This window comes from Zonotrichia albicollis, chromosome 3 (assembly GCF_047830755.1).
Source record: "Zonotrichia albicollis isolate bZonAlb1 chromosome 3, bZonAlb1.hap1, whole genome shotgun sequence".
NCBI classification, from domain to species: domain Eukaryota; kingdom Metazoa; phylum Chordata; class Aves; order Passeriformes; family Passerellidae; genus Zonotrichia; species Zonotrichia albicollis.
This window is the reverse complement of record NC_133821.1, coordinates 106,274,818-106,288,028: the sequence shown is the minus strand read 5'-3', so window position 1 is coordinate 106,288,028 and position 13,211 is coordinate 106,274,818. Positions and strand designations below refer to the sequence as shown.

Genomic DNA, 13,211 nt, shown 5'->3' with positions numbered 1-13,211 from the left:
CATGCAGTGGTTTTAGATGGTTTAGGGGTTACCAACTTTGATGATCATACCTGCCAGGTTGTGTTCCTCATGCAGTGACAGGTATCTCAGGATGTCATTTAGTGGATGCAGGGAGGAATCTACTGTCCCCTTGGAGATGCTGTTTCCACCGAGGAGGTGCTCTCAGTTCTTCCCCCCAAACCATGGCTAATGCTGCTCAGAGTCCTTCCAGGGTGTTCTTTCCATGGCACTACTGAGAAATAAAACTGTCTTGATTTCATGGCACTACTGAGAAATAAAACTGTCATTCCCCTGCTTTGATTAAAATTAGTTGTGGAGATGGGAGACTTGCTCGGCAATTGCTATTGGAACATAAAGGGCAGAGAAAAAGGATTGATTCTTGACCTATCATTTTACTGTCAGTGATGTTTTGGGGAAACAAACTGTGCTTTTGTTTTCTTTCTAAATTGCTGTGCAGGTTTTACCCTTCTTCAAATGTAGCTCTGAGGGAGGAGAGTGATGTGGATGCCCACCAGAGGATCTCTGACTCCATACTCACCATTGTGTGGTGGCCTTGCCTCTGTGCCAAGGAATGCAGTATTGGCAAACCTTCTGTCCTGAAGGCTGGAGGCTGCACCCTCTTCACCTCTTTGCAGACATAAGACTGGATGTTTTGATGGGCTCTGATGTCTCTTTGGCGTGCTCAGCTCTGAGCAGGCACATCCACAGCCTCAGTTTCCCTATGTGTGTCCCTGCAGAGTGGGTGCCTCCCTGCAGGAGTGGCTGGCAGAGCCACCCGGGTGGGCTGCAAGGGAGCACGGCTCAGCAAGAGCCTGGGACGCAGTGCAGACACAGGAGGAGTGAGTGAGGGGTGAAGGTGTTCCTGCCTGGCATCAGCTGCAGCTCCCAGCACAAGCCCCAGGAGGGGCATTCTCAGGCACAGCTGGAGACTGATGAGCACAGGCTGCTCTTGTTCCAAGTGTCTTAGTGCTGGATGTGGTTAACTGAAGAGCAGGCACGGAGCCAGGTGGGAAATGAGCTCACTCGGCCTTACAGGGCAGCAAGAAGAGAGGGGAGGTGACAACAGCCTCGTGACCACTTTCTTCCCTCCCAGTGTTCTGTGGTTTAGCTTGAAAATTGCCGTGCATGACCAGGTGGTGGCCTGTGTCACACATGTACAGGATTTTGGAGTCACAAGTGGAACGGCTTGTGCCTGGTAATGCTGAGCTGGCACTTCAGAGAGATTTTGTCCTTGTCCCGCTGCATCTCAGGAGACTTTGGCCAGGTGGGCAGGTGACAGTGGTGGCCTGGTGACATTGACACTGGCCTGGAGCTGGCTGGGGGACAGTAGTGGCTTGGTGACATTGACACTGGCCTGGAGCTGGGTGGTAGACAGTGGTGGCTTGGTGACAATGCCCCAGAGCTGGCTGGGGGACAGTGGTGGCTTGGTGGCACTGGCCCAGAGCTGGCTGGGGGACGGTGGTGGGTGTCAGGCAGGAGCTGGAAGCAGCTGCCCTGAGCAGAGTGGTCACGTCACCGGCAGTGACCTCAGCTCTCCTCGGCTGTGCCACGTGTGTAGCAGCCCAGGGAATGCGTGCCCAGGAATGAGTTGCAGGAATTTCCCTCACAAGGAAGTGACTGCAGTAGAGCAGAGCCCTTGTTCAGGGTGGTTTTTCTTCTCCCACTCCCAGGCCACATATATACACGCCCTCCTTTTCCAAAGAATTAGGGTATTGTAATCTTTGGCAGCAGGCTATGTGACATTAGTTACTGTTACTAGTAATGTCAGTCATAAAAACTTATAATTACATTTAAATTCATCTGTTCCTTCCTTTATTCCCTCTGGAAAAGGCTATTATTAAAGGCCTTGTTAAACATGGAGACAAGTCAACACCAACAATCCTATGTCTCCTTATCCAAAATACTCATGTCCTATCAGCAGAACCACACCCTAGCTTATAAACTAAATATTTATTAAATATTAATGAAATATTTAATTATAAGAACTATACAAAACAAATAATATAAAAATCATAATATGTATAAATAATAACTTATCAATAACTAAATATTAATTCATTTGGGGGCATTCAACTTTTTTTACTGAGGAATTAGCTTAGAATCCAGCTTCAAAATAGGAATTGCAGATTTTAAGGAGTCTGGTGGTGGCAATTATAAAAAAAAAATAGATACCTTATTAAATTATGTAGATGTATGCATATGTTATATATAACATAAATATATAGGTGTGTGTATATATATAACATATATATATATGTGTGCATGTGCATGTATGTGTATGCATATATATACATATATGGAACAAAAAAATGGGCATTTTGCTTAAGAAGTGCTCAGGTGGCTGCAGATAAGAGCAACCTGAAGCTTCCTTTTAATTTCAGCCTTACCTGCAATCAAGCCCCTCCAGGAGGGGACATTTGTGTTGCCTTTCCATCTCTGTGCAGGTTTGGAGCCAACAGCTTTGCCAGCTGTGCTGATCTCTGCAGAACAGGCACCTGGGCTGGGGAAACACTGTGGGTCTTCCCCTTGTATTAAATAATCCAGATTTTACTGGCCTGAAAGGGAAAATGTCTGTGACTGCTGCTGGCAGGGCAGGCAGGGCCCTGAGTTTGGGGTGAGCTGGCTCTGCTCATTTCCAGTGACTATGTAATGCAAAAAAATTAGCATATTAATCCAAGGACTAGAGTTTATGCTGAGCCTGAGGTAGCAGATGCCCTTGCAGGAGGATGCCCAGGGCTCTGGATTGCTTTGCTAAGAAGAGTCAGAAGAAAGACTTAGCGAGTACCTCAGCAAACCTACACAGGGCAAAGCTATTGCTACTGCATCCTTAAAATCACATACTTGGCCCATGGGGATATTCACCAATGAAAGCTTAGCTATCTTCCTACTTGTTTTGCTTTTTTAAGGGAAGAAATAGGCAAAACCTGCACAGATTGTAGCTCCTTGGCTGACAGCCCGTGTGCACCCCATCACTGCCCCACCATCTCCTCACCCAGAGGCCAGAGATCCCTCATCAGAGCATCCCACTCTGATTTCCACCTTCCCTCAATACCTCACTCAGCATCTTCCAAGGAAAATATGGGTTCAGCTGCGACCTTACCAGCACAGAGAAGCTGGCAGATTTGAATTATGTTGTGTAAATATTTGAAATATTAAAGGATTTAAGAATTACTGATAGGTAGCCAGGGAAAGTAACCTGATTTTTAAAAAAGCAGGCAACAATGTAATTGACTTGTAATGCAGAAATAATCTGAAGGGACTAAAGAGGACCCAGAAAGGGCTAAAAATCCACAGCTTCTGTACCTTGGAAGCCAATACAGTTTTGATATCAAGATTTTTCTTCAGCTCTTTTGTACCCCAGGTGCCCTTTTATTTCTCCTGAGGTGGTTTCTGGCCTCTCTTTGGTAAGCAGGAGCAGTATTGCAAGAGAAAGGTAATTTTGCCCAGTATTATCTTCCATGGTCACAGTTTTCTGAAACTGCAAATCTTAAATAATATCCAAACCATAAGCTAAACAGAGGAATAAACTAAATTCCCAGACAGGAAGTACTGCTTGGTGCAATCAGATGACATGAAAAATTTGAGTTATTGAAACTAAGAAATTCAAAGGTGTTAATACTGTCAGGAATTTACAATTTGCAGTGAAAAGTGTGAGTGAATTTTTGTAGGAAAGGAGCCCTGGGTGAAACAAATGCTTTGAGCAGGACTCAGAGGTGCTCAGGGTACCCCAGGGTGCTGCTGGTGAAGCAGCTTATCAGCTCTGCCACTGCACCCTCCAGCCCCAGCCTCCCTCTGGGCACTACATAAACATAGAACTAATAGAAATTAAAACCAGGTGGGTTGTGTTCATCAGACTGAACTTACATGGTTCTTAAACAGATAATCATTTAGCACCAGTGAGGAATGGAATATCCCTGTACAGTAAAGTTAGTCTTTACATGGTTTATCTTGACCGAATCTAAAATTTAAAGTATGCATTTACAAAAAATATTTTCCAAAATTTGTCAATACATTTCAAAATATACTGAGACAGCTAAATTCAGAATGTGAATGAGTCTTTCATTTGCAATTTCAGTAAAGTAAGTTTTTCCAGTTATTAGCCTTGTACAAACTGATCTGAGATATAATTAAAACGTTTCTGGACAGTAGTCTGAACACAGCCCATTTTATTCCAGCCTGGACTATCCACCTAGGCAGCCAATACTGAGCAAGAAGTTACTTGGTGGTATCAGCTGTGACTGCACTGCTCCATTTTCCTACCAAGACCAACCTGCCTTTGTCCTCTCTGTCCCCCATTACCTCGCCACACACATTTCTGGAATATTTCTGTGTATTTAAAGTTCTCTGGACTACCAAAACGTTCACCAACAACTAGAAAGGAAACATTCACAAACGCAAGACTCCAGCCAGTTTTCTGCCTTCAGAGCTGGCTCTGTCACCATGGCAGCATGGTGTCACACCTCTGTATGAACACCACCAGCATTGCAGGACAGTGAGGAAAGAGTTAAGGACAGCTGTAAAAGTTGCTTAAAGAAATAAGCAGTCAGAAGACAAATACAGTTCTCAACTAAGAACATTTATTAAAAGTTAGATCGAAGTAGTTTTATTCCCAAATTTTGTTTACAAAAGTCTAACAATTTCCCCAGGTAGTCAGATTAAGAAAAGAACTGAGATGGCATTAACATTAGTGCATAGAAAGCAAATCTAGTTTATAAAAGTTAAAAGTAAAAAAGAAAGAAAACCAAATTAGTAGAATGTAGGTTTAAAGTACATGAAAGCAATTGCTAGTATTGCAGGCAGAGCATTCCCAAGTGTTTTGCTGCTCACATGAAGTTGTAAGATGCAATAGTGTTATTTAGGGTCTTTTCCTAACCAGTCCCTCTGCCATAACCTATGCAGCGGACTCTTGTCCTGCTCTCAAGCTGGGCCATTTTAACGTGACCCAGCCTCCCAGCAGCTCTGGCAGCTGATCTGATCTATGCACAGCTGACCCAAGGGCCTCTTGCAATAGAGCACTGAGCACGGCACTGCTGGGTCACACCTTGTTTTCCCTAAGGATTTGAATGAGCTGCTCACTATAAGGCCATTTCCAAACTAGCATGGAGCAAGCACACACAGCTGCAGACAGCCCCGTGCAATGTGCACAGAGGCACTCCAGACTGGGGCTGCATATCCAGCCCCGGGCCGGCCAAACCAAACATCCTGCGCCTAACAAAGGAATGTGAAGGAAATCTGAGGAACGCAGAGCCGCGCTGAAGGCAGCCTGGGCCAAAGCTGCTTTGCTTCTCATCCAGATCAGAACTCTGCTGAACCAGTCTGACCAAAGCCTCTTGGAAAATATTTAGCGGTTTAACTGAAAAGCATGCTAAGATTTGGCAAGACACTTCAAGCTTTATTATGGCAACAGTAGGTCTGCCTCCATTTTGAAGTTATGCACTTCCTGTTGCCCTGGTGACACCAACAAACCTCCAGAAGCAAATTTAGGCAGCAGAGATTTAATTACAGAGCCTGCAATGCTCTCTAGTCCCTTGCTTCCATTGTACCTTCGAAATCAGTGTGTAATGCTCCAAGGTTCCACTGCAGTTAAGACACAGAAGGTGAGCAGAAAAGAAGATCCAGACAGAGAGCATGAAAACAAGCACCAGCAGTTCAGACCTATCCAAGCAGTACAGATATGAGTTCCTGCAGAGCAAGCACACAGCTGGAGAAGGAAAGGAAAACAGAACACAGATAATACAGCCATTTCAGGCAGAACAAACATACTGGTGTCATGGAACGACTCCCTTACAGATACCAACTCCTTTTGACCTATCCTGGGGATGCTGTGGGGAAATCATGTGAAAGGTTAGTAAAACAGCTGCACCATTATGCAAGTCAGCTCTGATTATCCATTAACTGCTTGCCCCCATTTACCAATTTTAAGCAAGGCTTCTATGCCAGAATTCTTAATAATTACAGCTGGTATTCTTATAACCCAGAACATTTAACTTGGGGTTGTCTACTAAGTTTGGACTAGATGCTAAAGTCCCTTTTAACTGTCTGATCCCAATTTTCACCCTGTTGTTAAAAGGATAGCAGGCACACCTTGTCCCACTGTGCCATTTGGTGCAGGCTACAATGGTGAGTCACTCAGATTGCACCAAAGTGTAATTCTAGACAGAAGCTTCATATTTAGCTATTAAACATCTTACTATATATTAGAAAACATCTATGTAAAAGTGTTTAATTTTTGAAGATCTACACAACATGTTTCTCAGGAAAAAAAATCTGGTTCTGCTTTGACTACAAAAATCAGTGTACAAAATGTTGGAAACCCAACATAGGATTCCTTCTTTGTAATGTTTTTTTTAAGGTTAAATGTGTTCACTTTTTTCTTCTCCATGTACTTTTTCTTGGTTTACTCAATGCTTCACAGAATGCACGAAAACACTGTTAATTGTTACCTGGTATTCGTGCAATCTAATCTAAAACCAGTTTTTGAAAAAAGCACCAGGAAAGTTAAGGCTTAGATCAGTTTAAAAGTAAACCTGTAGATTAACTTTGTTCTACTTTTCAGAAACAAGTAATTTTGAGTATTTGCTTTGCAACTTCTGAACGTATTTAATTAATAACTATCCTTTCTTATCCCACCATGACTAGATATAGGTTTTACCATAAACTTAACATTAACCCAAAGAACACAGAGACATAGCATTGAACTTCTGCTTTAATGGTCTCAAAATTCTGTGACAGATTTTTGGTCAAGTTTCCATTTTAAAAAATTTATCGATTTTAAAGACTAATAACTTAAACTGCCACGAAACAAATGGTCCACAAACATTCCTTTCCTTCTGAAGCTTTTACGATGCATTGTAATCATTAACCAGTCTTTCGCTATTAAACTTAAATGGCCAATTGAGACAAACAGTTCTGAGACCGTTCTTCCACCACTGGTTAAGACTGAGGTGGCAGCTGGTGTACAGAATTTTCATTTAGCCTTCTGGGCCTTCTGGGCAGACTTTGTGACCTTGCCAGCTCCTCCAGCCTTCTTGTCAACTGCCTTGATGACACCAACAGCGACCGTCTGCCTCATGTCACGCACGGCAAAACGACCTGAAAGCAAAAACACGATTCATGACTTTTGTCTGTGCTGCTGACTCCCAGCCCAATCTGCTGCACAGTGGCAACACATACGCTGGTACAAATGGGCCAGTGCTGCTCTGGAACCAGAGAGGGACAGAGGCATGACCCTTCTCTGCAGTTTCTCTCCCTGTACCAGTAAGATCCTGGTTCCACTTCACAGTTTCAAGTCCCAGCTTTCATCAGTGTTTCACAGAACACACTGCATCCCAATACTAGAAATCAAGGAGTGTCTTTTCCAGAGACCAATATTAATGAGAGATGCCTTACCGAGAGGAGGATAATCAGAGAAGCTCTCAACACACATGGGTTTGCCAGGGATCATATCAACGATGGCAGCATCTCCAGATTTCAGGAATTTGGGGCCATCCTCCAGCTTCTTGCCAGAACGACGATCAATCTTCTCCTTAAGCTCAGCAAATTTGCAGGCAATGTGAGCAGTATGGCAATCCAGCACAGGGGCATAGCCAGCACTGATTTGGCCAGGGTGGTTCAGGATAATGACCTAAGAAACAAAGAAAGCCAAGTTAGAAAGGGAGTAATTTGAACACTGGAATGTTCTTACAAAGCCAAGGAATTAATGAGATTTTCTTCAATCAAATAGAACTCAAAATACAACTCTCTATGTTGCTTTACAGCTTAGCCTACCAAGGCTCCTACTTTGGAATACAGAGCTACATTCCCAACATCCCTGAAGAGCTGCGTAACATACCTGTGCAGTGAAGCCAGCAGCTTCCATGGGAGGGTCATTCTTGCTGTCACCAGCAACATTCCCACGGCGAACATCCTTCACAGACACGTTCTTAACGTTGAAGCCAACGTTGTCACCAGGCAGAGCTTCACTCAGGGCTTCGTGGTGCATCTCCACAGATTTCACTTCAGTTGTTACATTGACTGGGGCAAATGTAACCACCATGCCTGGCTTCAGAACACCTGTTTCCACACGACCAACTGGTACAGTACCAATGCCTGCAAGAAGCAACAACAATATTATTCATTATTCAGCTTAGTGAACATATGCCCTTACGGGGGAAAAACCCATTCGAGACAAGAATTTAAATTTCTGACTTGGAAAAGCAGCTCTTGGGCAAATGCCTGCATTTCTGGCCCATAGATCAGCTGTTGCTGGCACACGAGCAGCATTCCAGAGAACACATACCGCCGATTTTGTAGACATCCTGAAGAGGCAGACGCAGGGGTTTGTCAGTTGGACGAGTTGGAGGCAGGATGCAGTCCAGGGCTTCAAGGAGGGTGGTTCCGCTGGCACTGCCATCCTTACGGGTGATCTTCCATCCCTTGAACCAGGGCATCTGAAATGAAAACAAGCTCAGGTTAATCCCACTGCCAAATTTAATGGTGCAAGGCTGAAAAAGCACAAGTGGTATCTCTTAGCATTATCTCAATTTACCGTTACAGAGTAAAAATTTTTTTAAGTGCTAAGATTTGTCTTGGACCTTGCACTTCCCAAACGTAACTATTAAAAAACACGTGCATTTTATCATTGCAGAATTGGTCTTAACAGTCTCCCCAGTTCCATGCCTTAACAGAAATAAATGCCAAACCTACGTTAGAGCTAGGCTCCAGCATGTTGTCACCATTCCAACCAGAAATTGGCACGAAAGCCACAGTGTCTGGGTTGTAGCCAATCTTCTTGATGTAAGTGCTGACTTCCTTGACAATCTCTTCATATCTCTTCTGGCTGTAGGGTGGCTCAGTGGAATCCATCTTGTTGACACCAACAATCAGCTGTTTGACACCCAGGGTGTAGGCCAGAAGGGCATGCTCACGGGTCTGCCCGTTCTTGGAAATACCAGCCTCAAACTCACCAACACCAGCAGCAACGATCAGGACAGCACAATCAGCCTTTGAAAACAAAAAAACAAACCCTCACTATAATCCTTGTGTGTATGTCAAAGTACTACAGGAACCTCTCACAGGAACCAAGGAACAACCTTCCTGAACCCCCAAATCCTACTTTCTTTACATACCTGAGAAGTTCCAGTAATCATGTTTTTAATGAAGTCTCTGTGTCCAGGAGCATCAATGATGGTGACATAGTATTTGCTTGTTTCAAATTTCCACAGGGAAATATCAATGGTGATACCACGCTCACGTTCAGCCTTCAGCTTGTCCAAGACCCAGGCATACTTGAAGGAACCTTTGCCCATCTACGGTTACAAAAAGAACAGTGCTTGATTCTCATTAAAAGAAAAAAGAGTTCTATATCTGCAATTAATTCAGAAAGATCACACAATCTAATAATAGTAACTGGCTAAACATTGAAAAATGTGGCTGCTCATAAACCAAGCAACTAGATATGCTTGGCACTACTGGTGAGAGATACCAACTGTTGAACCTTATTGAACCTGCTGACAGCTCAGACTCCCTGACAGCTTGTTAATTTCACTAATGCATCTTTATGATAGAGCTCTTGAGCCTGAGTCCAACTATCAAGTATCCTCTGCAATTTGAAGTCCACTTAGTACTTCAATCCTTGCAATAATCAACACTTTGACTGCCACTCTGCTCAACATTTGCCAAATTTTATTTTATAATGTTTTTATGACCTGTGCTGTTATTACACAGAAAAAAACAATATCAGTAAAACTCAATTTTTCAAAGTAGACCTCAACAGACCAACTTTTGTTGAATCCAGTTTGAATCCAGTAATTTAACTTGATTCCAGATGTTACTATTAGGATGCAACTTTAGATTACCTTCTCTTCACTTATTTTACATTTCACAATCTGAGTTTCTGCAACTAACACAATGGCAGACTGAACACTTGTTCTACCTCAGGGACAACTGCATCGCAGCTGCCGCCCTGTGGCCACGCAACACTGAGCCACTTGTTCAGCTCCTGGGGCAACCAAGCCGCCTCCCCGTGGCCACTGAACGCTCTGCAGGCTCGCTTTTCAATTAAGGGTCTATTCATTCCCGCAGCCCGGAATTTTGCAGGCTGCTACGGGCCCACGCACCTCAGCTGCTTCCTTCTCGAACTTCTCGATGGTTCTCTTGTCGATGCCTCCACATTTGTAGATGAGATGACCGGTGGTGGTGGACTTGCCAGAATCGACGTGGCCGATGACAACGATGTTGATATGGGTCTTCTCCTTTCCCATTTTGGTTGTTAGTTGAGTTCTTTCTTTCGGCAAAAGAGAATCGACACCTGTAAGTTCCCCAGAAAAAAGCTGGTTACGCCTCGGGCCGGGCCTAGGGGCAGCGATGGCGGCGCCACATGTGGGGCGGCCCGGCCGGGATGGCGGCCCCGCCCCGCCGGGGGAGGGGAGGAGCGAGGCGGGCGGGCCGGGGGCCCCTCGGAGCGCCCCTCGCGTCGCCCCCTCCCCGGGCTCGAGTTACCCCGGCGGCGGTGGCCGGGGCGCGGGGCGGCGGCGAGCGGGCCCGGCGGGCAGCGCGGAGGGCGGGGCCGCCCCGCTCCTTTGTGTGACTCACCCCGCCCGGGCCGCCGCGTCCTCCATTTTGTGGCGCTGGCGGCGGGCAGGCAAGGCGAGCGGCCATCTTTTCACTCGTGCCCCGGCCGCCCTCGCCCCGACGGCATCCGCCGCCGGCCCCCGACGGTCCCGCGCCGCTGCCCGCGGGGGATAAGTGAAGGCTGCCGGGCGCCTTCTGCTCCACGCCCATCCGAACACGCCGCTCCCCCCACCTCAGCCCCGACATCGTGGGTGTGCACATGGTAACGGAGGAGGATGATGCGCCGCCATCCCGCCGCCCCGTGCTTCCTGCCCGTCCGTCCGCCTTGGTTCCCGCCGGCAGCTCCTGCCGCTCCCTCCCTCCCCCTCCCCTCGACCCTCACCACAGCCCAGCTGGGCGCTGGCCGGGCCTCTGAGGCGAGCGCGGCCCAGCCCGGCCCAACCCTGCGGACGCGCCTCACCTGCTCGGCGACGGCGGCAAACCCGGAGCGAAAAAGACCGACAGCGTGAGCGGCGCCCCTTATATACCCTAGCAGGGGGCGGGGCCTCGGGGACACGTCACCGCTCCCGGCGGCCCCGCGGCCCCGCCCGGGCACGGAGCTCACCCGCCCCCGCCGGGGCTGTGCGGGACCCCCCCGGCCCGAGCGGGACCGGCCCGGCCTGGCCGCGGGGAGCGGGGCCCGTTGCCCATCCCAGCCCCGCGATGTGCCGAGGGGCTGCGCCGGGAAGGGAGCGGTGCCTCTCCCGCGCTGGGATGGAGAGCGGGCGGGCGGGAGGGGCCGCCTTGTCCGGGAGGAAGCGGGGCGGCAGCGAGCAGCCCCGGCCCCCTGCAGGGCCCAGCCGCTCGGGCCCGGGCACCGCCAGCGTCAGGCCTGGCGTCATGGCCGGGCCCGACGGAGGCGGCAGCTGACGGAAGTCCCCGGGGAACAGCCCCCGGCGGGTTAATTGTATTTCGCACTAGGGACACAAAGGAACGCAATCAGCGAGATTAGAAACGATCAGTGAGTTACCCCGACCGGCGAGTTACAAATGTCGGCTGAACATCACGGAATACGGAACTGCCCCTAGCCCAGTACGCTCCAAGTCTCGCAGAATCAAATGTGGAGGAGGGGAAGAGCAGGAATTTCTGGAAGCTTGTACCGGAATAAGAAGCCGTCGTTTGGCTTAAAAAAAAAAACAAACAAAAAAACCAAAAAAAAACCAAAAAAACAAAAAAAAAAAACACCCAAAAAACCCCAACCTTTTTCTGCTTTTGTTGTAGCATTAGAGGACAAAAGTTGACTCGTCTTAGAAAACTTAGGCACAGAAAGACAAATAAAGGCGGACGCACGTCCAGCAAAGATGTGTCTGAAGTGCAAATGTATCAGTCACGGAAGCGTTGGGGACATGGGGTCTCTGCAAGAAACCCTGACTGCCAAAAGTGCCCCCATACTGTGTTTGCACATGGGAAAACCCGCAGCCCTGGCAAATTGTTTTTAGAATCATGGCAATGAGGAGTCACAAAACAGCTCACAACATCAGAAATAAAGGTTCTCGTGATTCCGGTGGATTTTTTCTGGTTTAGTCGCCTGTAACTGATATTAAAAAATCCATTAAATAGTCAACATCTCCTATACCCATTCAAGAGAAATTAAGCTGAGAAGCTGAACTATATCTGTTATTTTTAAATTACCTGCAAAGCTATGTAGTCCATGTTCTTACTCAGCTACATTATATGCCTGTCAGAAATAGTTATTTTTCCATAGACAGCTGTAAGCCACTTCTTGGTATGCTCTTCAGGTTGCAGTTGTATAGCATGGAAACAGCCTCTTGTTCAAAAACAAACAAAAAAGAACAACATCAGCAAACTCATAATAAAAAAACCTACCTCATGCATCTACAAATGTACCCTTCCATTTGACTTCAGGTTTCTCTGAGATAAACCCAGCATCAAATTCATTAGAGAGCTGTAAACTTAGTATGTCATGGTTTGATACAGAAGTGTTTCCATGAGATATGGTATTTTTCCCACATGAAAGATTACAAAGATGCATTTTGTAAAAAACAAAACCAAAACAAAACCAAAAAAACAGAAAACATTAGAGAACATGCTGAGTTTAGAATACACCTTTTACAAAAATAACTAGATGCAGAGTAGAAACCTGAAAAGGGTTTAAATATTAAACAAACACTTTTTTTTAAGAAAAGAGAAAAATCAAATTCTCTCTCATTCCTTCCTATGTATTTTAGCAGAGATTTGTGGTAGGGGTGGAGGGAAGATAGAGATGGTTCAGCTTTCCTCAAAATAACCTTTAGGGCCAGTTACTAGTGAAGACACTGCATATGAAGTGTCCCAACAATGAAGCCATAGGAGAAGGGCAGGAAAAGGAAGGTGGTCTGCTTTCTGGAAATGGAAATGCATTATTGTGAAGGGGCTCGGGTTGAAGACCAAAGTGTAATATTTAGCAAGAAAGCTAGGAAGCACTTCTTTAGGGTCTTCTATAAAGCAAAGACTGTAAACACAGTTGAAAAGCTTTATTCTTCAAGATGGTTTGAAGTTACCTACTAAAATGTGTATTTCACTGGGGAGGGGGCGGTATTTTTAATGGACTGATCTGTCAAAGAATCCATTTTCATAAAAAGGTAGTTTTAACACTTCCCAACTGCAGTCAATTATTTGTG

At 46.2% G+C, this 13,211-nt stretch overlaps 1 protein-coding gene across 2 annotated transcripts; it reads right to left on the bottom strand.

Moving 5' to 3' along the window:
• Positions 1–6,386: 6,386 nt before the first annotated feature.
• Positions 6,387–11,169, bottom strand: EEF1A1 (eukaryotic translation elongation factor 1 alpha 1). 2 transcript variants are annotated; one of them, XM_005491152.4, is made up of 8 exons: positions 11,012–11,169; positions 10,098–10,288; positions 9,108–9,287; positions 8,686–8,982; positions 8,279–8,429; positions 7,832–8,088; positions 7,390–7,624; positions 6,387–7,092 (listed from the first exon to the last, which is right to left on the bottom strand). In XM_005491152.4, the coding sequence occupies exons 2-8, from the start codon at positions 10,239–10,241 to the stop codon at positions 6,968–6,970; spliced, it is 1,389 nt and encodes a 462-aa protein (XP_005491209.1). In that variant the 5' UTR covers positions 10,242–10,288; positions 11,012–11,169; the 3' UTR covers positions 6,387–6,967. The 2 variants fall into 2 exon arrangements, with proteins under 2 accessions (XP_005491209.1, XP_074394478.1); XM_074538377.1 differs by having other exon boundaries at positions 10,098–10,264; positions 11,012–11,139.
• Positions 11,170–13,211: the final 2,042 nt, after the last annotated feature.